This window comes from Falco biarmicus, chromosome 1, assembly GCF_023638135.1.
Source record: "Falco biarmicus isolate bFalBia1 chromosome 1, bFalBia1.pri, whole genome shotgun sequence".
In the NCBI taxonomy this organism is placed as follows: Eukaryota; Metazoa; Chordata; class Aves; order Falconiformes; family Falconidae; genus Falco; species Falco biarmicus.
This window is the reverse complement of record NC_079288.1, coordinates 28,652,015-28,676,825: the sequence shown is the minus strand read 5'-3', so window position 1 is coordinate 28,676,825 and position 24,811 is coordinate 28,652,015. Positions and strand designations below refer to the sequence as shown.

Genomic DNA, 24,811 nt, shown 5'->3' with positions numbered 1-24,811 from the left:
TTCATTTGTTCATGCATAATAAGCAGACCAAAAAGATGGCTACTGTCTGACTTGTGCATTCTTTAGTCTTGCTGGTGCTGCTTGAGGTTGTGCCTGATGAGACATGCCCTCACAGAGCACCTGTGCCTGGTGCTCAGTACCTCTGGCTTGTGCAGGCTGCGTCCAGGCAACCTGCTTCTGTGGCTGTGGCAGCATCGGTCCCTGTGGTCAGGGGGAGGCAGTGGGACAGATGCCACCCGCTGCTGAGCCAGAGGTGGCATCTTCAGTGTGATGCTGGCTGGGCTTTCGCTGCCAGGCTGAGCCTCCAGCTGGCAGCAGTTACGGCCATAGCTGTTAAGGAATCTATTCCTTGAAGTATTTGTCTTCTATAATAAGTTCATGACTAGTTCTGGTACTCCTGCATCTGGATGTTGCAGTCGTTTGCTCTGAATATGATAAAAGAATGGGAACTACGCAACATTTGGCATTTCTCATTGTCCCTGATGCAAGCCAGTCACCAGAAAATACAGTGGCAGGGGGACAGAGGCCACCTTTACAAACACGTCTGAGGAACTGGAGTAGTCTGTTTGGTACCTTGCACCCTGGCACTTGGCATTGTTTAACAAAATAACTGTTTTACTATACGAACAACACAAGCAGTGTTTAAACCAGAGATCACCTTGGCTGAATCTGTTGTGGGCGGTTACTGATACGTTGAGGTCAACGGTTCAAAATAGTAAGTTTTGGAAGCAAAGCTGTTTCCCTTGAAGTCTGCACTGGACAACCTAATAAAGGAGGAACCCGAAGAAAATATTCAGGCTTTCTGCTGAGAGGTGTGTGTTTATGTGGTTATACAACATCTGGTGATGTTTGTGACCAATGGGTCAGGTTAATTTACTCTAGTCTGTTCCCTGCTTTTTCAACTCTTGCTGTTGATGGGGGTTGGCAGTATTTAACACATCATGATGAATTAAGTCACTTAGTGGTCAGTGCAGCCAGTTCTGTTAAGGGAAGTTGGAGTTGATTATTTAAATCAAGGTAGCTTTATAGTTTTTAAGAATTTGAAACATATTGTTCTCTGCAAAGATGATATCACCTATCTGTCTTACGGAGTTCAGATATTCTGAGTGGAGACCTCTCACCTTTGGGATTGACAAAACTTTCTATGATGACTGTGAAAAAATTTTTTTCATGACTGATGTATTTATAAATGAATGCAGTATGTATGGGAGGAAGTCACAGTGACAGTGTAGGTGTCATGACCAGACAGGAGAACAAAACAAATATTATTTTTTATCCTTTAATTGTGGCACAAACAAAATATCATGTAATTTGGAAACCAGGGAGAGAATCTTGCTTCAGTTCTATCTGTGGAAGATGTCAAAAGAGAAGATAACTGTATCTCTTCCTTAGTGTGCAGGTCTGTTCCTTCTGATAGACTGACTTGGTCCTTGTGACCAGTTAAATAAGTCACACAAATATTATCCATATTATCTGTGCCAGAAATTTGGATTGTGCTACCTGACCTACCTGTACTTAAATAAGTTGAATTTGCACTGCAGAAGTTTATTTTGCTGATGAAAATCTCAGGTTTTGTCAGAGTTGTAGCAGGAAGCTATTGAAGCTAGGAACGTAGCAGGATTCCAAAGGGCTCCGGTAAATGTACATAGATCAAAGCAACGTCTGTTGCTGTTACAGCTGGCAGCTTTGGAAAGGGGGGCGTTTTAAACTGGGGGTGGGTGGGTGAAGGGTGTCTACGTGGGGATGTTTGCTTGTTTGTTAACACAGTTTCCAAGGATCGTGGGTCAGGATGATCTCTGACATCACAGAGCATCGCCGGAGTCCTTACACTGGGTCTGTTATTCACCCTCTGATGTTCACCTTGTGTTTGCCCTCTGATACTTTTCTTAATTTATGATTGTTCATTTCCTCAGATCCTTCTGAAAAATGATGTATGAGAGTTCTGTAAGCTGTTAGCCCGGCGTTCCCTTGTGTATTGCATGAAAGTTCAGCCGCTTTTAGAAATTTGTGATATGTTTAAATTCCTTTTAGGCCCCACATAAAGGTCATACTGCCCCCCCCACCGCCCCACCCCCAGGAGAATATTACTCAGGTTAAGATATTCTGTGCTCCTTGTATACAATGAGCATTTCCATAAGACTGCATTGGATTTTCTTGCCTGTAGTGGCTCTGAAGTGTTGGTTCTAAGTTGTATAAAATCAAATTTTCCACTCTTCTGGTAATTTCTAGGAACAAAGGCTAGTGCGGAAGTACAGTGTGAAAATTCACTAGCTGCTCTGAATGTAGTGATCGGAAAAATTGCACAGTAGTTTTAGATTTTAGAAGAATCTTGCACAATGGCCACGTGTTTGTTAACCTCAGTGGGTTTCAGGAGTAGGCAGGAGTGTAAGTTCTTGGAATTAAAGAAGCTGCTGAAGCTACAGAAAAAAACCACAGGTTAAGATGAAAGGAAATGGGGGAAGAACAGGATTTCCTTTGGCTTCTTTTATTTTCCTACACCAAGTCAACTCTACATGGGACTCATGGTATCTCCGGGTAGTTACCTGTGCTGTCCCTGGCACCTGGGTACCCACCAGCCCTGCTTCCCTACAGGTCCTCCAGCCATCTGTGCCCTCCTGGTCACTACTTGGCTTCCTCAGGGTGTCCCGATCTTTCTGTTTGAACATCTACTCATGTAGTAGCTGCTCAATCTTCATATTCTGCTCTTGCAACTCCTCAGGTCACAGCAAACTGACCACATGATGAAGTTTATGGTGAAATACACACAAACGTGTGAGTTGTTGCTTTACGCCAAGCGCCGCGGCGTGTTCAGCACTTAACATTTGGGCTATTGCTCACGGTAGAGCGATTTTCCTGCCAGTACTTGAGAATATGTGAAGTTGCTGTTAGTAAACTCGATTGAAGTAGCGAAGAAGTATGCCAGTGCATTTAAAGAGGTACTACATATGGAAAGAATTTTCAGGGATGCAGAAATTTGCTTTTTATAGTGCTGTTCATAATAATAATAATAAGACAAGGTACATATTAGCGTATATTAGCAGGAGTACTATGTAAAGGACAAGTACACAGATGAAAGGAACAAAGTTTTTGGTTTGTTCTGCTGTAGGCAGGATAATCAATTTTACATTTACTGATACAAAGGAGGGTTGGGGTGCTTATTAGGAAAAATATTTTAATGATGAAAACAATGAAGCAGTGTAATGAGATTGCCTGAGTAAAACATGGAGTCCTCTTCAGGAGAGAAGTTTAGAAACAGTTTGGACAAACACCTGTCAGGAAAAAAAAGTGTAATTGTAAGGAAAAGGAGAGATCAGTAGTTTCTAATTTAATGCTTTTCTATTGTTGTTTGACTTAAGGGGCGAAAAAAAAAAAGTCTGTAGACCATTTTGATGTTTGAGACAGGATGTCAGTTTGCAGCTTGCTTCCCTTTCCACTTAAAAATACGCCCGGCTTGCTCTGTTAATGTATTTAAGCCCTGCAGTTGTTGTGTTGTGGTAACAATATGTGTTGTTCTTAACCTTTTTCGGTCTGCAGGACTGGAAATAGATGACACCAGTCTCAATTATAGTCGCCTTTAAATGAAATATTAAATTTCATTAAACCTTTAATGAATATTTCAAAGTACTTTGTATGTTACTGTATGTACGTGTTGCCTGTTGCCAAATACAATTACTGCAGAATTCACAACTGCCTTGTAATCAGAGCTGTACAAAGATATTCTTGCTGAGTTTCTGGAGGTCCGTGGGAGAGAGTAGGGTGTGCATGACAAAGCCAGTTACTGACTGCAGATGACTGGCTGAAGAAAACACGGAATGTAGAAGGTTAAATGAGGAGGAAAGGTGTACCAGAATCAATGGAACTAGGATTTTCTACAGCTTGCTTTAAATAATAACCTTTATAATTAGAAGGCGTAAACCTGCTTTTCTTTGTCATTTTGTATTGCCTGAAGTTGGCAATCTGGAAGGTGGCTCTGCCAGTGATGACTGTTCTGTTGCTAAAGTAGCATGCCCTGCTAATTTCTGTGAGTATACTCACAGATATATAGAAATACATCCAGGGGTTCATCCTTCCCTTCCTATTTATGAACAATTTGCAACCTGCAGTTAGCTGGAGATAGAGGTTTGTGAGCGGATGTCCCAGTGCAAGTTCTTTGGTTTGAAGAGTATTTATACATTCCTCCATTGTCTGTGCACACGTGTGCTTCTGTGTGACTTGTGTATCAAACTTCGGATACACCTGCATGTTCACATTGTCACCTGCCACCTGTTCAGATAAACTTCCTTACCTGGTGACTGTGCTTGTAGAATCAAATAGTATGGCTGAGGAGGAAAAACTTGGGAATTGTGGCATGCAGTGTACTAAAATAGACTACAGCTAGTCTTTTTGCCTGAAGAAGGCGATATGTCTTCTAAAAGACATCCTTCAGAGGGAGTATGTTTTATAAGGCTCTTTCCTGTTACTTTTGTACCACCTCACACACCCTGCCCCCAATAATCAGATAATTGACTTTTTTAATAATCTGATTCTGAATTCATAATTTGTTTGGCAGTAATGCTGGTGGCTTTAATTTCTGCTGTACAGTTTCTAATATTTTGATTTTTTTCCTTTTTTGAGTAGCGTTTCTTAACACTAACGTACAATTTCACCCTCCTGCCCTCCCAGATTTCTTTCTTTGGATCAAAATCTGTTGGAAGAAGAAGTCCTGACAGTCCCATGTTGAGCAAAGCTGAATTTGTTGAGAAAGTTCGCCAGAGCAACCAGGCTTGCCATGATGGCGACTTCCATACAGCGATCGTGTTGTACAACGAGGCTCTGGGAGTCGATCCCCAGAACTGCATTCTCTACAGTAACCGTTCGGCAGCCTACATGAAAATCCAACAGTATGACAAGGCCCTGGATGATGCAATCAAAGCACGACTGCTAAACCCCAAATGGCCAAAGGTAAGAAAGTGTATTTGTCTTCTGAGAAAGGAGTAATTCTATTGGGATAATTATTCACATTGTAACACCTAATATATAACACAAGTGTATATATTTCTGTACTAAAGTCTGGTTTTGCTAAAAGCTCCAGATAATAATATCTTTTGTGTTTAAAATTGTCTGACTTGAATTTCCTTTTGGGTATTAAACTGTTTTCTGTGTAAACTTACTTTTCTTCAATGGGGGTATGATACTATCTTACTATTTTAAACCAGCGTCGTTTCTGGATTGTGAAGACCAGAAATCTCTTTTAACGTTAAAACACGATCAGCATTCAGTAGCATCGAGGAATATTTTGTTGAAAAACTTCTCGAGAGGTAGCGTGGAGATTATCAGTAATGGAGCAGTAAGGCCTTTCAAAATAGTGTCCAAAGAGAGTTCATGTGTAATGTATTTTGGATAAACATTTGAAGAAATGTGTATCTTAGCATTCTTGGCAAGATCTGACTACTCAAGGAAACATTTTGAAAAGAGTAAATGGTGTTGGTTGCCTGTTCCTTCTGGGATTGCTCCCCACTAGCTGGAATTGGTTGCTTCAGTCACTGTCACCCTTGTCTAGCCCAGGACCAGCCTTTTACATGCTAATCAATTTTAACAGTGTCTGTTCCAGATTCCATTTCTCCTGGTAATCCCTCACACAGTCTTATTAGCCACTTTAGCTAAAGGAGCAATTTAAGAGCGATTCATCATGCAGTTCCTCCCTTCAGAAATTATGGCAGGTAGCAAGCATAATGTTCTCCATCTGCTGAACTCCAAACTATTGAAGTTGTTTCCTTTTATTTCAAAGCAGATCACTTGAAGTCTTGTATTCTGATTTTCAGTTGTTTATTAGCTTCTAGAAAAGCCTTATCATATGCTTCTGTAAGACTTTCGTTAATTACTTTACCCGTACTCTAAGCACAAATCCAAGCTCTACTCGTTATCAGCTCCATGTGTTGAGATTGTGTTGTATACCTTTAAATCAACGTTGCTTGCTTTCCTTTTCTCATTGGTCCATTGTCTGTATCTTGTCTGTATGTTGAGTAGTCTGTTAACTAAAAACATGAGCATTAGTCTAGTGGCCAGCTGCTTAGCAGTTACATTTCCAAACTCCCCATAATTTTGTTTGCTGTGCTGCAGTAAGTAGACAGACACATGTTTTTTCATGCCTGCCTAGTATATTTTCATGTGGAAAGTGGGAGCTGTTGTATAAAAAATATACATAAAATAGTGTTCTTTCCACTTGAAAGACAGGATTTTCCTAGATACATGTATATGTTTGAGGATTCAATGCTGTGAAAGCTTCTGCTGCTTCTGCAGCTCCCAAGACATCATCTTGCTAAACAAGGTATGTGTCTGCTCATTCCGCCTGGGAAGGAATGGCGGGGGGTTGCAACGTCTGAGTATGTTTGAAGGCAAAGAGCTGGTGGTATCTTCTCATCAGTACAATCTGTGCACACAGCATCACTTCTGTCTCAGCCTTCCACGCTGTGACAGCTTGTCTGCTGGACTGCTAGGCTTGTCTGCCCTTGGCAATTCGCTCATCCTCTCATCAGGAGAGAGAGCATCCTGCAGCTATTTTAATGCGATGCACCTTCTGAAGGAAAAGAGCCTGACTTTTCTCCCCCTGCCCTCCCCCCCTTCAGAATTTAGTATTTTAACTCTGGAATTTCTGGAGTCAAGAAACTGCAGTTTTACACAATCTTTCCCATTTTAAGTTTCTGTCTTTAGTGATACCAGAAAACTGCTTTAGAAAGATGTTATTGAAAGTGTTTTCTAAATCTCTGCCCACTCATAATCACAAAGGAAGACCATGGGCCAGGGGAGATCCTTCACTGTTGTTGATGCTGTTTTTTGGCGTTGCCATCTTGAATTGCAGCGGTTTAATTTGTGTTTTATTTTCACACTTAAATTTTGTACTTTCTTTTTCTATTCACTTTTATACTTGTGATTTCGGTCTTGTGTTACTGAATGGCATAAAAGATTTTGCAAAGGTTTGTATGAAGGACTGTGTTTAAAGAAAGAAAATTGCGTTACTGTCATTAAACTCCAATTTTCCAGGTCAGTTATCTGAATGCAGGGAATTAAAGAGCATAAAAGCAAGGGTGCTTTTGCTTAGTTTTGTATCCTGTTTCTAAGAAGTCTGGTAGTGATTTACTATAGAGCTCACTTAGATGAAAAGTTATGAAAAGACTTCATAAAAGAATATTTTCAAAATGCCAGTCATAGATAGAAGTATAAGAAGACATTTGACATTAATCATTTGAATAAATTTGTAGATCAAAATAGAAAATAAGATGGAAAAGAAGACTTACTAGTTAAAAGACTAGTTGTGTTAAATGAAGGCATTATTATCAGTTTCTTAAATACAGAAATAATAGACTATGTATTGATGCAGTACTAAGGTGGAATAGTTTCAAAAAAACCCCTAACCTCCAACATTTTTACTAATGTTCAGGTAGACTGTATTATTGAGTTAAAAGCATGAAATACCTGCTTTGATTCTAGTTCTGCTGTTAAATGTCCACCTCATCTTGAGCCAACTTTATTCCTTTGTTTATTCATTTTTTGTAAAAAGGCCAGGAATTGCTTTTACAGAACACTTTGAACCTTACTGATGGAAAAAGTAGCAGAACACCTAAGTGATGTTCTTATGATGAAGTAGCGTCTGCTCTTGCTTTATTGTATCAGTGGGTAAAGGCTCTCTTGCTCTGTGATACAAAATGCTTACATAGAAGAGTCAAAGTAGCTTTTGCAGGCTTTGTCCCGTATAAAGCCCATCCTCAGTCTCTGTATTTATTCTTTTATTTTTTCACTGTGGTGTCTTTAGTTTGTCAGATTTTCAGTGCTTCACTCACTCTCCTCTTTTCTGCCAAACCACCAGAATCCCATTCAGAACCCTATCTTTTGGTTTTTGATTTTAATAACTTGGTGGTTTTTTGTTGTTCTAGATTTGCTTGTACAGTATATGTTTTTTTTAAAGTAAGTGAGTACCAATAAAAAAAAAAAAAGTTTTTGGCTTTTTTTTCAGCTCTATGTGGCATATCAGTGAGCATTATGCATTTATTAAAAAATAATTCTAATTGACATGAGAAAAAAAAGCCAAAGTTGAGCTCCTTTAGAACATTCCCACTTACATGTTCTTGGATGGCACCCTAATAAGAGAATATGTAGATGAATCAGAGCTACTGTCTTGCAACAGAAGTACTGTATGTCTGCGATTGATATTCAAGAAGAACATGCTTATCCCCTCACCCTGGCACCACCACCAAACCAAAAAAAAATGTATCTGAATTTTGAACATTTTCTAAAGAATTCCAAATGTTAAAGCATATCTTTCTGGCATCTATTTGACCTTAAGCAAAAAACAATATTTATAATAACTGCCGTTATAAACTTGTGCTGTAAAATAGTATAGACTTGATGCACAATCCACTGTGGTCCTGAGGCAGTTTGTTAGATGACGTGTGTATTGATCCCATCACTTCTTCCTTCAGTTACAGCCCAAGGTTGGCTGATGGCATCTGGTTAGCCTTTCCATGGCCACCGGCCAACAAATGCCCCACAGGTCCACGGCCAGCTGAACTTGTAACCTGGTGCGTCACTCATGGCGGAGCTGTGAGGTGGGTTTGCCTCTCACCGACTGACCGCTGGAACACGAGCGTTGCCAGGGTGCAGCACCAGCCAGCTGGTGCCATCTCGGAGCCCCCAGTTCATGGCTTGGAAGCCAAGCTCTTAGAAGAGTTGAGGAATAATCATATGAATACAAGTATCTAGAATTGTTGGGTTTAAGGCTAATGAGTTTTGCAAGGGTTACATAACCACATACATGACAGAAGCACTACTCTTAACTTTCACAGACTGTAATGAGAATTAATGTGAATCATCAGATCATCTGGCATCTTTTTACTGCAGAGGCTGTGCCTCAGACATGTCATCTCTGATGGTGGGTGTATTTCAAGCCTGATCTTCGGCGAGATCTGATCTTGTATTGTCATGGTTCTTTTAAGCTTTTGTATGTAGAAATAGATTTTTGATTTCAGTTGGGCTGAAGCTACAGCAATGGCATAAACATGAAATGAATTTCCCTTCAAGGCCTTTCATTAACTGGACTGAAGGTCAGTAAGGTGTTGAACAGGCAATAATTTGTAGAGGTCAGGGTTTGACTGCACTGTCTGCCTTCATTGACACAGTTGTGATAGAAGTCTCGTGAAAATGGCTTGGCAGGGAGCGCGTCTTGGCTTTTAAAAAGGAGCCATCATGCTACTACAGTAATTGAGATAATGAAAACCCACAGCTGAATGAATTATTTTTTTATCCTCTGAGTGTTCATTCCATCTGGAATTCTGATTTTCACACTCTTCTACATAGTACTTCCCTTTTGCTTTGAATTGTTGTTTCCACAGAAATCATCTGCAATGACTTAGGTTTCAGAAGAAAATGAAAAATTTTGCCAAGCTCTGTTTGTTATTAATTTGCCTGCTCCACAGTGAGGGTGAGTGTTGGCTTAAGACATCTGTATCTACAAATTGAGGCCAGTTGCTGCCACTACATCTTCATTCTGTCTCATGAATTTATGTTAGTTTGGTGAGGAATAGTTGCTTTAGTTCCTGAGTCTGACTGTGCCAGTCTCGTCCCAGGAGGAGTTCCCCATTAAATGTTCCTTTTCCAGCCTTCAGCCCTCTCGGTCTTGTTTCCTCCATTGTGGAGCTGTTCATTTCTCTTCACCTGCCCTTTCCTGTTCTTGGTGAGTGTCCATTTTTCCCCCAGTTTCCCTGATTCTTCAAATAATTTATTTAATAAATCAGCTTTTTTGCTCTTGGATGCTGAAGTAATACTTTCTTCCTTTCATGTCTGTGACAAGCAAGGGCATACTGGGAGCTGAAACCAGTGAAATATCTGTCTTAAAATACAATTGGAATTGAATGTAATTTTTTATATGGTTTTTATCCTGAATGTCATTAGAAAGTGTACTTTTTCTTCCTGAAAAGGCCGTGACACTTTTCAGCAGGATGTTTTGTAAGAGGATAGCATCATTGTAGGCTATGCTGATGAGAACTGCCTCAGTGATAAAAAGCTAGGTGAGCAGGCTTAAAATCCCTGTCGGTGACAGAACAGTTTACTGGTAGAATAAATTCTGTCTCCACATCTGCAAATTTTTAACAGTGCAACTAAATTGACAATTTCAATTCAAATATTAGCTAGGATGAAGGGATCTGACATACCGACATCTGTTGGTGATACTTTCCTGTTTAAAAGTAATTCATGTTAGTTCTGTTTCCATAAAATACCAGCAAGGGCCAAGAAAGGGATCAGTATCTAGAAAGCTCATTTGAACGCCCAGTTAAAAGTGCAAGCCTATTAACTGTGAAAACCACCCTTATTAGCTAAGCTCTACTAATTTTTGGAGCTGTTAACAGAGACAGAGTGAAATACTGCTTTCATCATACCAGCTGTCCTAGTGTGATTAACATAAGTTGGTGCATAAGATAAACAGTAATTACTTGTAATTATTTTACCACTATGAGATAGCTGTTTATCTGCTTGTAGGGGATGATGAATTCTACATCTTTCTAGGCTGAACTGTATTTTACAATTTTTTTGGTTTTGGCATTTCCATGGAACAGTGACAGAAAGCAGCAGTGCAACAGAGGGATTTTGGTGCTTGCAGTAGCTGGAGCTCTTGGGTTACTCTTCTTCCTTCATGGAAAAAGCACAGAGGAGTCTTTGTTTCTTTTTTATTTAGTTGAAGGACACAAATATAACTTGAGTTTTCTGACTGAACTGGGAAACAACTTTTGGTCAGATGACCCAGAGGCGAAGTTAGATGCTGACCTGGCTGCCAGGTATGTTTTAGTCCCTCTTCCTGGTTTACTGACAGATAAACAGGGTGGCTACGCACCCCCTGCCTGCTGCGTGCCATGCCAGACCTCTGCTTGGGTGGTCGCAGCAGGACCGTAGGTAGCAGCCGTGTGCTCCTCGAGTGTTTCGGATCACTGGGAGCCGTGCTTCTCCAACAGGAATGCTCTGGAAATCACAGCAGAGATGGGCAGTCCCGGGAGGAAGGCAGCTTGTTTGTGTGGCGTGTTTTCCTCATTTTCAATGTTTGCATTTTCTAAAATGTGTATTTGTATTTTACTACACAATTAAATCTAATTTTAGCCAGAGCAAGGAAAGGTGTACTTTAGGGACTAATTAACTATGTTTTGAACACAGAAATTTTGGGCTGGAATGGATATCAGAAAATAAGCAGCAGTGCTGATAAACTTCTTAGGGGATGATATGGTTGGTTGGTACAGCTGGGTTTGCAGAGCTGTCCCTACTAGCACCTGGGTACACACGTGTGTGTGTGTACATGTGTGTGTACGTGTGTGCAGCTTGCCAGTGTGAGCAAGCAGGAGGGCACTGGTTAAAGCTGAACAATTATGTTGCGTATTTCAATATCAAAGCTCCTTCACAGATTACAAAAAATATAATTATTTTCTTTTTAGTGATAGAACATAACTGGGAAAATTGAAACTTATGCATACAAAATCTAAGCAATTTTATTAATTAGCCAGAAGAGGGAGCTTAACAGGTGTAGCTGGTGTTTTATTTGAAAGGCCTGACTTTTAAATACACAACCCAGTTGCCTTTTACTTAGGAAGTTGAAAAACTAATTTCAATCCAAGTTTGCTGAGATTTAAGCTACTAAATGTAAATTTCTTTGTTTCTTTTCCTCCTCTATCTTGGGTATGGTTAAATCTTACATTCTTTTTTTTTGGTGGTTGTTTTTTTATCATCAGCGTTCACAGTGTTAATGGGCGAATATCATAATCTTAAATGTGTTTGAAATAAATGTATTTTCACTCTCTAACCAGGCCATTTCACTAAAATGAACCTTTCTTCAGAGGCTAGCAAATGAAACCAAACCAAACCAAAAAATATTGTGAAATAAAGCTGTGAAATGACACAGTGTAGAAAGCGAGAAAGTGGTTGTTCCCGCTCTCATGCTTTCAAACACAATTGTCTATCACTTTGAATTTTCATACAGCTTATATTTTTATACATCGTGTATTAATTTGCATGCAGCTTTATCTTTCCATTTAGGGTTTTGAGTTAATTTAAGTTCCAATCCCTCATGCTCCTCCCTCTGGCCCTGTTCTCTCAAGGTACTTTTTTTTTCTTTTTTTTTCCCCCCACTTGTTTTGAATCCTGCAATATCTGAGCAATGTTCTTTTAAAGTAACATAACTTTGTTTCCCTTCTTTCTGCACTGAGGCACGGTGGTGTACTGCATCCCCAAATGAGCTCCTCTTAGACGTGTGTGCTCCCAACGCAGTCACCTTCTTTTGAACTTAATTTGAAAAAAAAAAAAAAAGGCTAGATATGAAAATCAGCAGCTGAAAGTTATTCTCTTTAGCATAGCTCCCCTCCCCACCCAAAAATCTGTCTTTAAAGCATTCATTCATGTTGAGTAATAAGCGAGTATATGTATACAAATACATCTGGTTATCTACTGCAACTTCAAACCAAACACACAAGTGAGAAGGTGATGGAAGGAATGTTCTCACCTGCAGCATTTCAGGATAACTGACTGGGGGTGCTGCAGTGTGCGACGGCCGCGTGTTTATGAACTGTTTGTAGTGTTTGTCTGAGAGGTTGGCTTGGATGTCCTGCTATTTGTAAAATATTTTGTGTACATATCACTGGGAAATGCAAAGGTAACAGAGTATTTCAGGAATTAAATTGCATTTTGGGAATACCCCACAGGCAAATCAGGTGGATCAGGCTCTGGTTGATTTCCCACCAAACAGTTTTCTTTGTTTTGCTGTTGATGAGGCTCTGGAAAGTTTTTATTCCCTTTCTCTTCACAGCTGTGCAGCCTGAGTGTGATGAATGAGATGATGAACCAGGTGTGGTGAATGAGAATAGAGGGATGTATATATTCTGTGACTCTGACCCTGAACTGTCTCTTCTTAGTTCCTGCTGATTTTGGGATTTTTTTTTTAAGCCTCACATGATATAAAAAAGATATACTGTGGGTTAAATGGTTTAAATTTGGGCCTAGTTCTGTGCTAAAATGTAGATTTCACTAACAGTTGCAGACGTGTGCTCATTCGAGCCTCAATTACAGCAAACTGGTGTCAGCGCAGTGATAGCCAACAGAAAGGTGCGAAAGGCCTGCCGCTAGTAAGAAAACAAAAATGCTTATGTAAGATATGTTTTTTCACTAATCCCCAATAAAACCATTCCGCTGCACGTTGTAGGGTTGGCTTTGGAGCGTCACTTCAGACTTGCGGCATGCTTACTTTGCCCTGAGCCCAACCAGACTCCTGTTGGATTTGGCTGCTTGTTACTAATGGATGCTATAGACAAACAAGCATCTTCAAAAGTACAACACCATCATTTTTGTATTTTGGGGATGGTTTTATTTAGATTCTGCAAGACACTTATTTAAAACTGTTTATGCTTATATGCTGAAATGTTCCAAGTGTAATGCAACTATAAATGGAAGCGTTTTACTTTCTTGAACCTAGGTAACCTTTTTTGATCTGGGTAGCTCTAGATTTAGCTGGGGAGACTTCCTTTCAAACATCACAAAAACGTTAATGTCACAATCTAACTACAAATGTTTAATTGTTGTCGATGTTTTTATCACTGATTTTTGTTATTTTAAACAGATGGGCTGGAAAACTGGCCAAGTTCTGTGGGAAGGACTGTGAGTTGCTCTAGAAAAAGAAATGCAGGGTGAAGAAATGAGGGTAGACAGCAACAGGAGTCAGAAATGGTGGCTGCGCTGCGTATGCTGAAGTTCTGCTTTCTCAGAAAGACCAGCTAAAACTTAAGGAATAACTGAAAGTATATTCACGTACCCGCTCTTTTCTTATTAATTCTGGTGGTGATAGCTCTTTTTTGGTACAGAAGGAAGCTCCGCTCTGTGGCAGCAGTTGTCCAGAGCCTCTGGGGCAGTATTTTGCCTTGTTCTCATGCTGCTGTACTCACAATCTTGCTCCTGAACCCCCTGATGTTCATACATGCTTGCATACACTGGTCGAATCTCTTTCTCTCTTTACTCTTTTGTTTTCCTACAGAAGTCTCAACCTCCTTTGGGCCACGCAGTCACTTACTGGTCAATCGATGTTACAGAGTTAGCTGATGTTTCACAGATAATCTCCCACTTGGCTTTTGTGCATCAGAAGCAGCAGCCTGAATGCATCTCTAAAAATATATGAAGCATGGCTTGAGTGATCCAGCATGCCTCTTTGAAGGTATCATGCTGCTTAGAACAGTGCTGTTTGAGATCTATAAATGCTGAAGAAACATGGGGCACATGCAAAGGTAGCACTTAAAATACATTTTTTTCCAAAATAATTAAAAGAAAAGCTTGAATGACAATTTTTTTTCCTGATATTCGAAGTGGCAATATTCTGTATGGTAAAAAGACTCATTATAATCAAAGATCTGTGCTCTGGCCGTCAGGTTTTGGAAATCCTCTTTTTCAGTTCGGTTACACTGCAAATGCCTGCGGCTGCACCTGTCAAAAATTCTTCAGATCCAACAATTGCTTAGCTGTATTTGTTATATTTTATTGACTGGGCTTGACTGTGTCAGTCCAAGTATACAAAGTACTTCAAAGTGTACATACTTAACCCGTGTCATGTGTTCTTTGTTTTCGCTCTGCTAGACCCAGCTACGTGAAGCAGTGTTTATCGTAGCTGTGGTCTCTATATGAAAGATGCAGTCCTGTGCAGTGTGTTCTGCTGAACTTCTCGGGTATTTTTACTTGAATCTTTGTAATATAAAATAGATACAGTGAATACTACAGTTTTTCATTTGGTAGAGCAACATTTCGATGTTTATGTCTTCATATTAAAAGAAAAAAGGAATTTTTCATTAACACCCCCCCTCCCCCAAATCTTCCTTTCCCCAGCTGCTGTTTCTAATAACCCCTGTGGGAGGCTGGTTCCAATCTTCACATTCTCTGAGATTTTATGAAGCATTTTCCGAGTTCAGAGTTTCTTTGGGGGATGGGGAATGACAATGTCTTAAAGAAAAAAAACTTTCTACTTTTGCAGAATTGCAGCATTGCGGAGGCTGGAAGGGGCCTCTAGAGATCGATGAGTCCAGCACCCCTGCTCAAAGCAGGGTCAGCTAGAGCAGGTTGTCCAGGACATTGTAGAATTACACAGAACAGCTCATTCTTATAATAAAGTCATAAAGAAGTATCTGAACGAATTCAAAGGTGACATTTCAAATGGATGCAAAGAGGTACTGTTTTCAAATAATTTATTCTTGATGCGTGGCAGTTGATTATCCCAGTGTGTTATTGAAAACATTAGTGCAGCCATACTTGGAAAGGACTGGAAACTGCCAGCTGATGAGAGTATCAGAATTACAAAAAAGTTCAGGACGGAGTAGATGGGTGAGAATTAAGCTTTAATTTCTGGGACGTGAGTCACTCATTAGTGCAGATTTTTTGGCGGAGGAGGGAGGAGGCTAACTTGTCTCCTCAGATTTCTCTTTCCAGTGTCACTCTCATGAGCATCCGTCACAGGCAGCGACTGGCGGGGGAGCACCGGTCTCACGTGTGACTTGAGTTCTAATGGTGTGTTTCAGTCTGTGCTAGGAGGAAAGCATTAGGTGTTTCTAAGGTGAGCAAACACTTTGTTACGTTAAGATGTGGTGGCTGAGAAGTACTTTCTTGGAATTGCATGACATTCCCTCAGGCATCTAAGAACCGGGGTTTGGGTGTTGTACAGTGGTGTTTTTTTTTTTAAAAAAAAAACCTTGTCACTTATTCTTTTGCACTAAATCTGAATTTGGTCTTCATGAGGAATGGCTAGATGATTTGTTAATACATTGGCCCAACATGCAGGAGTACCTCTGGAGCCCAAGGAGCGGCTGGTGCTCACCTCGCCTGCCATGGGGTCTGTGCATCTGGGGTGCAGCTGCCTCGCACCCTGAGGTGCCCACTCCAGCCTCCCAGCCCCGTGGCTCTGGTCGTGGGTGGCTGTGCTGCACCCATCTGTGTGATCAGGAGTTCTGCTCTGTGTTTTGAGGCTGCATCTGGTGTATACTTATGTATAATCACTTAGGAATTTGCTGCAAGTTTAAGTACTACGACTGCTGTTGTAGCAATCAATACAGGGATTTCTTGCCCCTCTACTTGGGCAGTGCATGATTTCCACAGTCTGAGTCACACAGATATTTTCAGGCACTTTTTGGTCTTTAGAACTTGGCATGTTTAACTATCTGCTTGCTTTTTTTTGTTGGCAGCGCTAAGCCAAACTTAACAAACAAAACCAAACAAACTTTTTGTCTAGTATGCCCTTTGCAAGCCTCCAGATGTACGTAGACAGTCTAGAAGATGTTAATACCAAAAGAATCATTCGGTAGAGTAACTTTAAAACAAAACCATCAACAACAACCAAACTGTGGCTTGCAGAGAGTTTAATAGTAAATGCTATTGTGGCATTGTCTAAGTATTGTGGAATTTTCTAATTGCAGAAGTGTTTTCTGCCTTGGACCAACTGGGAAAAGAGATGTTCAAAAACCTCTCTATGGTAGGAAGGTAGCAGCCTTGGAGGCCTGTGTGGGGATTTGATTAAGGTAACCTGTGTCCAGGTGTCAGGACAGGAGGTAATACAACGTGGTGGTGAGAGTAGTTTTTCCTTTGGTTTTCAAAGTGCCTAACAGGAAAAAAGCTGGCTTTACTTAAAATAAATGTCTGAGCATTTGCATCATTCCAGTTCTCAGGCTACTGGAAAAAATTACGAACATGTGGCAGAGTAAGAATAAATTCATATGTGTCTTTATACCTAATTGGGGAGAACAGAAGGAGGTTTTAATGATAACATTGTATGTAATACTGGGGAAAGATTACGCTCCTAACTTCTGCTGCCAACTGATTTGCCTCTGTGACTTCAATTTCTTCAGAAGCACGGAAAAGTTTTAAGTTTCCAATAACTTTACGTGGGGTAAAAAGTAATTTAAGTACATATTCTCTCTTGACAGCGTTAATGTGTGAACTTTTTAGTACTGAAAAACTTGGGTAAATAAACATTGAGCTTATTATGATCATTTATTTCCTTGGGAAATAAGTGTTTTGTCTTGGCTGAGGAGGTTTGTGAGTAATTTTTGGAATTTCAATAAAGATCTTGTTTGTCTTATTGCTGGGGAGAAATAGGTCACAAAAATAAGGATGAACCTTGTTTTGGTTACAAGATGCCACAGGTGGCCATTTATAATCTGGTGTAAGAGCCGCTGCCTCTGTGCATTTTTCGTGCCGTGCCGAGGTCTGTCACTGCTGCTTCCCACCGGTGTGGGCCAGTGCAGCGCGTTTGGTTCCGTACGCGGGGGCTGCCCAGCTTTGTGGGCTCTCTCCTCTCCAGGAGGCTGCAGAGACTGACTACAGGTACCTGGTGTGACTTACTGATGTGCTTTTTCTTTATAGCTTTCACCAGGAGGTATGAAGGCTTGTTCTTGGACTCTCTGGTCAGGTTGCTGCAGAATAGTTAGTAACAATATTGGGCAGACAGCTTGCCAGAAGTCAAAAGACTACTTCCCATGCTGTTCCTTTTCTTGTTTTAGATCTTCATAGCATCAGTGGATACATGGATGTTTTTTGGTTTTTTGTTTTTTTTTTGCAAGCATTAGGCTTGGTTTCTGTTCCTGTGTTCCCTTTCATCACTCTCCTACTAGCATAAATCAGAGCGTGAGCTTTACCACCAAATGTGTGCTGTTCACTGTAACTTGTGTGAAGGCTCCTTTTTGTGATCTTTCGTAATTACTGGGGAAGCTCAAAGCCTTTAAGCAACTTCATGTGTTCAATAAGAAATAGTTCTGACTAAATCCAATTGTTAGACTTCTTTTACTTGAGGAATGGTAGCTACTTCACAAGAACCTTTCAGAAGTGGTAGTGTGCAAAGTGATTTGTAGGTAAATATTGAAGAACTGTGTCCAGCCATGTGTGGTTAATTATGAAATGTATATGATGTAAAAATTCCTATTTGTATTTCACGGCAGTTCTTAGATAGGTGATGTCAGAGATGTTTCTGTCCATCACTATAGTTCTCATCATCTTGCAATGTGTCTTTGGGTTTTTTTAGGGTGGCTTTTTTTGAGTATCCAGTCTTCAGACATGCAATATTCTCTGAATTTATTTGTCTCCTGTTCCAGCTGATGCTATTACAATTTCGGCAATGATGAGTTTGTCACTCCATAGTCTTTATTGATTTCAGTTTTCCAATTCAGCACTTTGAACTACTTGGAACAAAGAGGTAGAGAATTAAGGCTAGACCCGATATGAAAAGTAACTTGAAGCAGATTATAAATCTGTTACCTGATAGAATTTATAACCTAAATCCAGCAACAACATGGATATTGTTTACTGTTTCGCACCATCAGTACGGTTATACAAGGATAATTTGTGAACTTCTACGGAATAATTTAAAATGATACCTGATTATCTTTTTGAAACTGTACTTTCACTGCTCTTTCAGTTGACATTTTCTTTTCAGCCTGCTGTCTCTCCTTGAATCAGAAAGAAAATCCCACTGATAGAACACTTTCTGCTGTTTGATATCAAGAGACATTCTCATGTTAGTAGCTAGTAAAATCCTGCCAGGTTTAAAAAACTCTCTTGAAATGTGTCTGTGCGGTTGAGGAGATGAAAGACTCCGCTGGTACAGAGGGCCCATTAGTTCTGGATTATCAACAAGTCGCTGTGAGAGATGAATAAGCTCATTTGGTCCACTGGGTCCTGATACAGAAACGGAGATTGAGGGAACATTTTCAACAATAATTCTGTTTTGACATATGAAAGACACTAAGCTATTAACTTTGTGTTTGCGGGGTTTATTTTCTTTAGAAATGTGTATTATTCTGTTTAGCCCAAAGAAACAGAAGCCACCAAATAGGTAGCTGTCATAACTGAAGAACTGCTTTGGTTTGGAGTTTGGGTTTCTGAATACTGAGTGACGAAGGTGGAACAGGGCTGAAAAGGAGCACATCAAATAATCTAATCCAGTCCCATCTAGACAACTGTCACACAGTCCCTTTCATAAATTGAATAAGCTCTATTTTAAAAAAAAGTGGATTTTTAAATTCCTGTTCTTTGAATTGGAGGTTGTTCTAGTATTTTAGTTCTGTGATGGAATTAGGTTGTCAGACAGCTATAAATGGTATACAGGCATATTTATTTTTTAGGGTTTTGAGTGTAGTCTATATACAAGTTAATTGGGAACCCCTCATTATGGAGCTTGTTCAATCAGAATTTCTGTTAAATGTGTGATGTTTAATTTATTTTACCTGAGAGAGCTTCCTCTGGTTAATAGAAGATCATTTTAGATACAAAAGGAAAGCCAAATGTGATCTGAGCAAACTCTTATCACATTCCATTTACAGCGCTTCCATAGCGAGGTGACACGTTTGGCAGTAACTAGATAATGGGTTTGATTGCATGGGAAAACAGGCCCCTTCACAAGGGGAATCAGTTTAACCAGGCCCTTGACAATAGGTCTTGTGATTTTAAAAAAACAAACCAACCATAGAAAACAACCAACCAAATCAAAACAAAACCCCCAGATTTTTTCTGAGCGTTGTGTGAAAAACAGGAGTTAATTAAACCGTGGCCAAATTAAGAAATTTGTTGGATTTCCTTAATTCTACTAAGTAACTGTGCCATTTTGCTTCTGTACGTAGCTTGTAGTGGCTGTGTTTGTCTTGTTACTTAGGCATGGTTAACTTCTATACTGCTTTGAGGTGTTTGGCAAACATTCTGTACTGCCTGAGCTCGAAAATATTGAGACTGTGTTTCCCAGCCCACCCACAGATACTGCGAGGAGAAAAAGCTCTGATCTTGATTGATAACCCACAAGTATGAATGTAAAAGTGGATTATGCCTCATGGAATTCTGTTTAAGGACTAAGTAACCTCTCTTAATCTAAGATTTGCCTTTTGGAAGGAGCAGGGGTATTTTGGGAGAATAATTAACTGGTTTTGGCATTGGTTTCTGTTCTTAATCTTCCAACAGAGAAGCTGTTCGCTAACAGGAGATGAAATGACTTCGTCAAACCTGAATGCATCTGGCTAGTAGGATGCTCACAACCAAAGTCTAACATGGAAGCAAGGGCCACCCAGCTGAATGTTCTCGGCACTCTGAGGGGTACCATGATTTTATTTGTTTGTTCTACGTGCATAGGAGGATGCTGAGTGAACAGTCCAGTGACACTGTGCTATTTGAAGCCCCAGGTGCTGGTGTTTGAGTAGCGATGTTCCCTGAAGGGCACAATGTGTTGCTGAATGAAGGGAAGCCAGGCTGGCTAACAGGTTAGAAGATCAGGGTGCAGCAGTGGTCTGTGACTATGTGCAACTGTTTAAACTGCAGAGCAGGCAAAAATGTTATTTCTTAGAACAGGGACACTTTTTCATATCAAACTGTTTTTGAGCTGCGACACCTTTTAGCGAAAGGGTGAATAGGCTAGAGAATTTAGTTGATGGAAAAGGAATGCCCTGTGTGTGTGTAACCTAAAAGCAACCAGGATGAATTACTACTAGTTTTCATCAGGCACAGATTTCTTATCTTTGTCTGTCTCCCCCACTTCATTTAAAAATGTGGTTTTGTATATGTAGACAGAGAAGAAATCTTGAAAGAACAGAAAGAAGCGAGGGCTTTGAGCCATGAGGTCTTTGGGCGTTTGAAACGCAGGAGGGTTTTAGATGCTGTCATGTACCTGTAGGGGAATTCAACAACATAGCTTGTGCTGGTGCTTTGTAAGTCTTTAATTAATTAAATCTAATAAAGATTCATACATCATTAGTAAGACTCAAAAACACATGACTCCAGCTGTTGGTCATGTGACCAGTCCTTTTAAAAGGAAAAGGGACATTTGCTCATCCTCTTGTACTTCTACTGACTGCTTGCATATCTTTATAAATGTACCCCCGTGCGCTGTAGCAATCCATAACAACCTTGAAGTTTCTCAATGAATTGCAAGTAGAGTGCCTGCCCTCAGCTGCACGTAAAACTTCTGAGCAGAGAATGTGAATTGACCACGTAACTTTTTTCATGAATAGGCCTCTTGTTTTTAATTTGATGAGCAAGGAACTTTCCAGTCCTGTCCTCGGGCTTAAAATCTGTCTTTAATTTGCAGAAAGATGCATTCCAGTTTTTCAGGCATAAAACTGTTTAATGGATTTTTTTGGCTTTGCTAGAACTCGCTGTGTTACGTCATCCCGAGATTCATGCATTTATTTCCATCTTTTCATCTCCCAGAATCACAGCATAGCTGAAGCTGGATGGGACTTCTGGAGATGACGTAGTGCAGCCTCCCACTGCTGAAGGCAGGGTCAGCTAGAGCAGGTTGTCTAGAATGTTGTCTAGTTGGGTTTTGAGTATCTCCAAGGATGGAGACTCCATGAACTCTTCGGGCAACCTGTTCCAGTGTTTGACAACCCTCGGCAAAAAATTTTTTTTCTTCTGTTTGCAATACCAGAAATTCCTTTTAATTTGTGCCCATTGCCTCTTGTCCTTTCACTGGATACCACTGAGAGGAGTCTGGTTCTGTTCTTTTATTGTGCCCCATCAGGCATTCATACACATTAGTAAAGCTCACTCTGCTGAAACCTTTCCTTCTCCAGGTTAAACAACTGAAGGTGTCAGCCTCTGCTCATGTGACTGATGCTCCAATCCCTTAATCATCTTTGTGAGCTTTTCTTATCATGTTCTTATGTTGGTCCAGTCTGTCCCTCTCTGTTGTATTGGGGAGCCCAGAACTAGTCATAGCCCTCCAGATAGGTTATTATTTTATATTCTTGTTATGTATAGATTTACTTGTTAGGGTTTTATGTTGCTGCTGTTGTCAGTGCCTTCTCCTATCCCTTCCCTTTTCTCCTTTTTGAGTAATTCCCCGTGCTCCCCCCCAGGTAGAGACAAGCTGGACCACGTACCAAAGTGAGCATCACTAATACAGTGTTGGAAGAATGCTCTGTATTTTTGCCTATTTACTTGTATCAAGACACTTTTGCTTACTTTTTTTTTTTTTTTTCCTCTTTGGTCTGTGTTGGGGTGGATCTCCAGATTCATAGTGTGTGTTGTTTATTGTGGTTAAGGGACGGCTGTTGTCTCAACTTTCTGCACCCTCCCTCTGTCTTAGTGCTGCTTTCTGATAATACCCTTGAATATAATGGCAAGTTTGTGTGCCCTTTATAGTAGGATGTGTACACAATCTTTTTTCCCTGCATTTCACGTAACGCATTCTTGCTGCTGGAAAATGGGTGGGGTAGTTCTGTTCTCATTTTACCAGCTGGGAATAGAGAGAGGGAGAGTATTTGTTCTGTTGTTTAGTGATCACTCGTGTTAGTGCCAAGCTGTGGTGTTGTATCCATGTAACATGGTCTTGCTAGCGTGGATCTGAGAGCTACACAGCTGCGTGACTGCGTGCTGTAACCGGAGCTAATGTATCTGCCCTGGCGCGTTACATCACGTTGACGTGGCTGTGTTGCTCTTGGTTCTGGACCTAGGAATGCTGCACACACTTTAAGCAGTTTTTGAAAAGTCAGGCAGGGAGTCTGTGAAATACTAAGTTTAACCCAGGTCCTCGTTGCAGGATCATCCCTTTCTCCGTCTCAGGTGTTTTTCTAATTAGATATTTAAATAATGAGCATCACGTAGCATTTGGACAGCTTTATGGGGTCAGTGTTTTTCCTAATGCTCAAGTTCACTGCAGAAGTATGCTGTGACGATCTCTGCACCAGAAGTGATGGCCATGGGATTACCAGAGGACAGCTGTTGTGCAGTTAAGCTCTATAGGTGCTTCTTTCCCTAAATTTTTAAAATCATAGAGCAGCAGCAGTACAACATGGGTGCAGGGGGAGCTGATGGACAAATGACACTACACTTATGTCATCCTTAAAAAAAATGAAATAATCTTTTCCCACGTAATCGTCATCTTTCTGAGACAAATATACAGGAAAAACTGCTCCTTTCTAAGAAACCAGCTTACTGCCTTAGAACTTGAAAACCTTACAGAGGTACTTGAGTCTCAGCATGGAACAAATCAACACAAAATTTCTGAGTATTTACTGGAGGGTTTCGTTATTCCTTTCTCCATTTTCTGGAACCTGTTTGTATAGGGAAGAAAACAATTTAGAATTTTCTTTTTTGGAATTCAACTGCAATTTTTCTACTTATTCTGAATGCTGTAATGTCAATTTCTTTTATGTAAGGTGATAGTTTTTTACTCCACAGTTTTCTTCCCGCTGGAACTAGTTATACTACTGTGTAGGGATAGTGTAGCGCTTTTTATTCCTCATACATCTGAATATCCTATGCACAAATGCAGAAATAATTCTGAATTTTAGAAGTGAATGTTTATCTGCAAGGGTGGTAGTTAAGAAAACCTATCTTGTTACCTGCTCATTGAGACTGAAGCACACAGCCGCTGGGTAGAACTTTAAGAAATTTGGATTGTTTTTGTCTGCTTACACAGGACTGGATTTTGTACCCAGTAGTTTTAGCCTAAAACCTTAGCATGTGGTGTTACCTTTTTTCCCACCTCCCCAAACCCTCAGGAGTTAGTTGCCAGGTGACTTTTCTGATCAGCTTTCAGCTCATCAGTGGTTCCTTTTTCCAGTTTGCTTATTCTTAAAAATGAGATGGTTATTCCTCATTTTTTTTCCCAGCATACAAGGACTGAGTTTCCTCGAGCTGGAGATGAATTTCTTTCTTAATACCATCATAGCGGTGACTCGGGCTGAGAAGCGTGGAGAGCCACGAGGGACCGAGCGCACGTGAGGGGGCGCTCCGTGCCCAGGGATCGCAGGAGCCCTGACCGGCGTCTGCTTTAAGTTGGCTACAGATACTCGCGTTTGTAAGATATTTGTAAGAGGCATTTCATTAACTCTTTTTCAGAGCCCTGTTCACACTGCCTTTTCTTTTTCTCTGACATCAAATTGGCTATCGCTGGTGTGACGTGCTAATAAATTGGGCTCCCTCAGTTTGTAATGGGTATCGCTGATGCAGAGCAACGGAGGGAGAGCCGCCGTGTCTTGCACGTGCTTTCTGGGATGGTTTGCTTTAAAACTCGTTATACATATACGTTTGTTCTTCTTTGCATTTTTATTGTTTGCTCTGTTTTTTTTTAACATAGTGTCCATAGGCCCTTTATTCTCACTTGTTGTTTCTTTTCCTGCGTTTATGTTACTTGCTGCTTTGATTAATCAAATCACAATTAACTGTGCTTCAGATTTTGTTTTCTTTTGCAGCAAATAGCCCTATTTTTGATAGGTGTTTAGCATCCTGGATTTCTCCTGACTCTCCAAATTTGTGCTATAGTTCTGGCTGCCCAAGAATTAGAATTTGAGCAGCACAAGGAAGAGTGTCTTAGCCATTGTGGTTTAAAAGGCCTGCAGTGAGACCTAGTTTTTGAGAGCTACCAATAGGTGGCTGTATGGCAGTAAAGAATAGGAGGGGATTCTAGGATGCTGGACCTGGATTCTTCTGCAATAGACAAGAATGCCCTTGGAAACCTGCATTTCTTGTTTGGGTATATGGTCTGATACATCCTGGTGTGTCTGGACATCATTGGATCCTTATCACAGACCTGCAACCTCAGCCAGTCTCTGAGGAAATTAAATGAAATGGAGAGTTTGGGAGAACAAGTAACAAGAGAAAATACTAAAAATTGAGAAAACAGAAAATTGCCTTGGCTAACAAGTCAGTAGGAAACACTTAAGTATGCCATTTACACAGTATACTGCACTGTGCCAAGATCAGGAAAACCCAAGTAATTAGTGGTGGGGCTTGCTGAGAGCTGCGTAACAACTGAAGGTAGGTGTATGCCCTAGCGGTTTTGCCTTAGTGGCCTTTT

General features: G+C 40.4%; 1 protein-coding gene across 2 annotated transcripts in view; it reads left to right on the top strand.

Annotated features, from left to right (window-relative positions):
* The window catches only part of TTC28 (tetratricopeptide repeat domain 28), a 191,424-nt gene that overhangs the window by 7,676 nt on the left and 158,937 nt on the right, over nt 1–24,811 (top strand). For both annotated transcript variants that reach the window (XM_056348024.1, XM_056347935.1), the window contains exon 2: nt 4,663–4,941. In XM_056348024.1, the coding sequence (XP_056203999.1) occupies nt 4,663–4,941 (279 nt within the window). The remainder of the gene's footprint in view (nt 1–4,662; nt 4,942–24,811) is intronic.